Below are 2,500 nucleotides of genomic sequence, written 5' to 3' on the forward strand. Positions count from 1 at the left end.
AGACGTATTTGTATATTATCCCCTCCTCCCGCCCCGTTTACCCGCCACCCTTTCTGTCGTTCAGTTAGATAAATAAAAATAATACGTGTACAAAATTAATTTCAATTTATTAACAATTATATCGACAATTAAGACGATTAAAAGGTGGAATGGATTAACGTGTTGATTTATTCTATGTTCAAAAAAAAAAAAAAAAAAAAAAAAGGTCCAAAATGGAGAGCTATCAAGGAATACCACAGATCCCATGGGGTGGCCATTCACCGATCTCGTCGTTGTATCATCAACAACAACAACAACAACAACAGCAACAGCAGGGTGGTATCCAGGAATATAAATCGGAAAATAATTCATTATACGGTAGCCCGTACACGCCTATCATCCATACACCGGACATATCACCAGTTGGCAGTCCTGAACCCGACGGTAAATCGACGTCCTTTGTAATATCGCTCGTTCCCATCTTCGTTATCTCTTTCCTGTCAGCGACACGCTCGATCGAATATAACGCTTGCACGGGTTAAATCTATCCTTGACATATTTATTTCTATCTCTTCATATATATATATATATATATATGTGTGTGTGTGTGTGTATGTGTGTATTTTTTGTTCTTTTCGGTGGTGTATTTTATTTTTTCCTTTTTCTTTTTTTCTTTCTGTTTTTTATTTTTTTGGTTTCTTTTTTTTTTTCTTTTTTCTTTCTTTCGTTGTTCCGTGATTTCGACGATCTTTTATCTCTCTTCGACACAAAGCCATTTCTTTATATATCTTTATCTCTCAATCTTCATACCTAAACTATCTATCTCTCTTTCTCTTACTCTTACTCTTATTATTATTTTATCCTTGTTTATCCTTCTTATTGTATATCGGCCAAAAATCAAATGATATTTATTATTTCGATTATTATGTTTTTCGTTTTTTAAGTTATTAATAATTTTTAATGGTAATGATTGACAATATTCATTTTTAATTATTATTATTATTAATTGATAATAATTGTCAATATTATTTTGTAATTATTAACAATCGTAAATATTATTAATTATTAATAATTAATATTATTGATCATTAATGTTATGAATTATCAATAATTAATATCATTAATTATTTATGTTATTAATTATTAATATTATTAATATTAATATTAATTAATGTTATTAATAATTAATTCTTCATTAATAATATTACTAATTATTAGTTTTTTTTTTTTTTTTTTTTTTTTTTTTTTTTTTTTATCCTCTTTTTTTCCCGTGATTTATACGATTGATTATTAATTATTATTATTATCATTAATCTATATTATTAATTAATATTAATGAATAATTATTATTAATATTAATCAATAATTATTAATAATTATTAATGTTATTAATTGGTAATTATTTGATATTGTTAGTAATTAATTCTTTATTAAAAACGTCATTAATTATTAGTTTTTTTTTTTTTTTTTTAAATATAACACTTGCAAGGTTAAATTTATTCTTGATGTATTTATTTCTTTCTCTCTCTCTATTTCTTTTCTGCGATCTTTTTTCTTCTTTCTTTTCTTTACTTTTGATTACGGCGATCTTTTATCTCTCTTCGACACAACGCTGTTTATATTTTTTAATTTAACGCTCACACATTTATATCTATCACAGGTATCTTTATTTTTATCTGTTTATATTATCTTCTTTTGTTTTTCTCTATTTTTGTCATTTTTATTTCTCTTTGACAAATGCTATTTCTCCCTCTCTCCCTCTCTCCCTCTCTCTCTCTCTCTATATATATATTTATATATATATATATCTTTCAATCTCTTCATCTATCTATCTCTCTTTCTCTTTCTCTTATTATGTCTGTCTTTGTTTGATCTTTCTTATGGAATTTAAATTATATCAATGAAATTATCAATGGTTTCCACTAATCACTTTTCAATTATTAATTATTAATTCATAATTTTTGTTATTATTAATTTTCAATTTATAATTTTATTAATATTAAAAATTATTAACTATTCAAAGGTAAAAGGTAAAAAAAAGTTTATATTATATTAACAATATCTTTATATTATTTTTTATTAATATTAACACTAACACTAACACTAACATTATCGTTAACACTAGCATTGTCATTAACATTAACATTAACATTAACGCTAATATTAATACTAAAGCTAACTATAATATTAGTATTAGCATTGACACTAAACTGACATAATAAAGATTAAAACTACCATTAATAGTAATACTAACACTAACATTATCGTTAACACTAACATTAACATTAACATTAACGCTAATATCAATATTACAGCTAACTATAATATTAATATTAACATTAACACTAAACTGACACAACAAAGATTAAAACTATCATTAAAAGTAATACTAATATTAACACTAACATTAACATTAACATCAATACTGATCCTAACATTAACATTACCTCTAATACTAACATTTAATATTAACACTAATGCTAATACTAATACTGATTCTAATACTAATATTAACATTAAC

General features: G+C 24.0%; 1 protein-coding gene across 1 annotated transcript in view; it reads left to right on the forward strand.

The window, feature by feature from the left end:
- LOC124957308 (probable serine/threonine-protein kinase yakA) overlaps positions 1 to 2,500 on the forward strand; it is a 115,439-nt gene that overhangs the window by 109,309 nt on the left and 3,630 nt on the right. The window contains exon 5 of the mRNA XM_047514242.1: positions 206 to 423. Coding sequence (XP_047370198.1) covers positions 206 to 423 — 218 coding nt within the window. The remainder of the gene's footprint in view (positions 1 to 205; positions 424 to 2,500) is intronic.

The sequence above is a fragment of the Vespa velutina genome, chromosome 25 (assembly GCF_912470025.1).
Source record: "Vespa velutina chromosome 25, iVesVel2.1, whole genome shotgun sequence".
Taxonomy (NCBI): domain Eukaryota; kingdom Metazoa; phylum Arthropoda; class Insecta; order Hymenoptera; family Vespidae; genus Vespa; species Vespa velutina.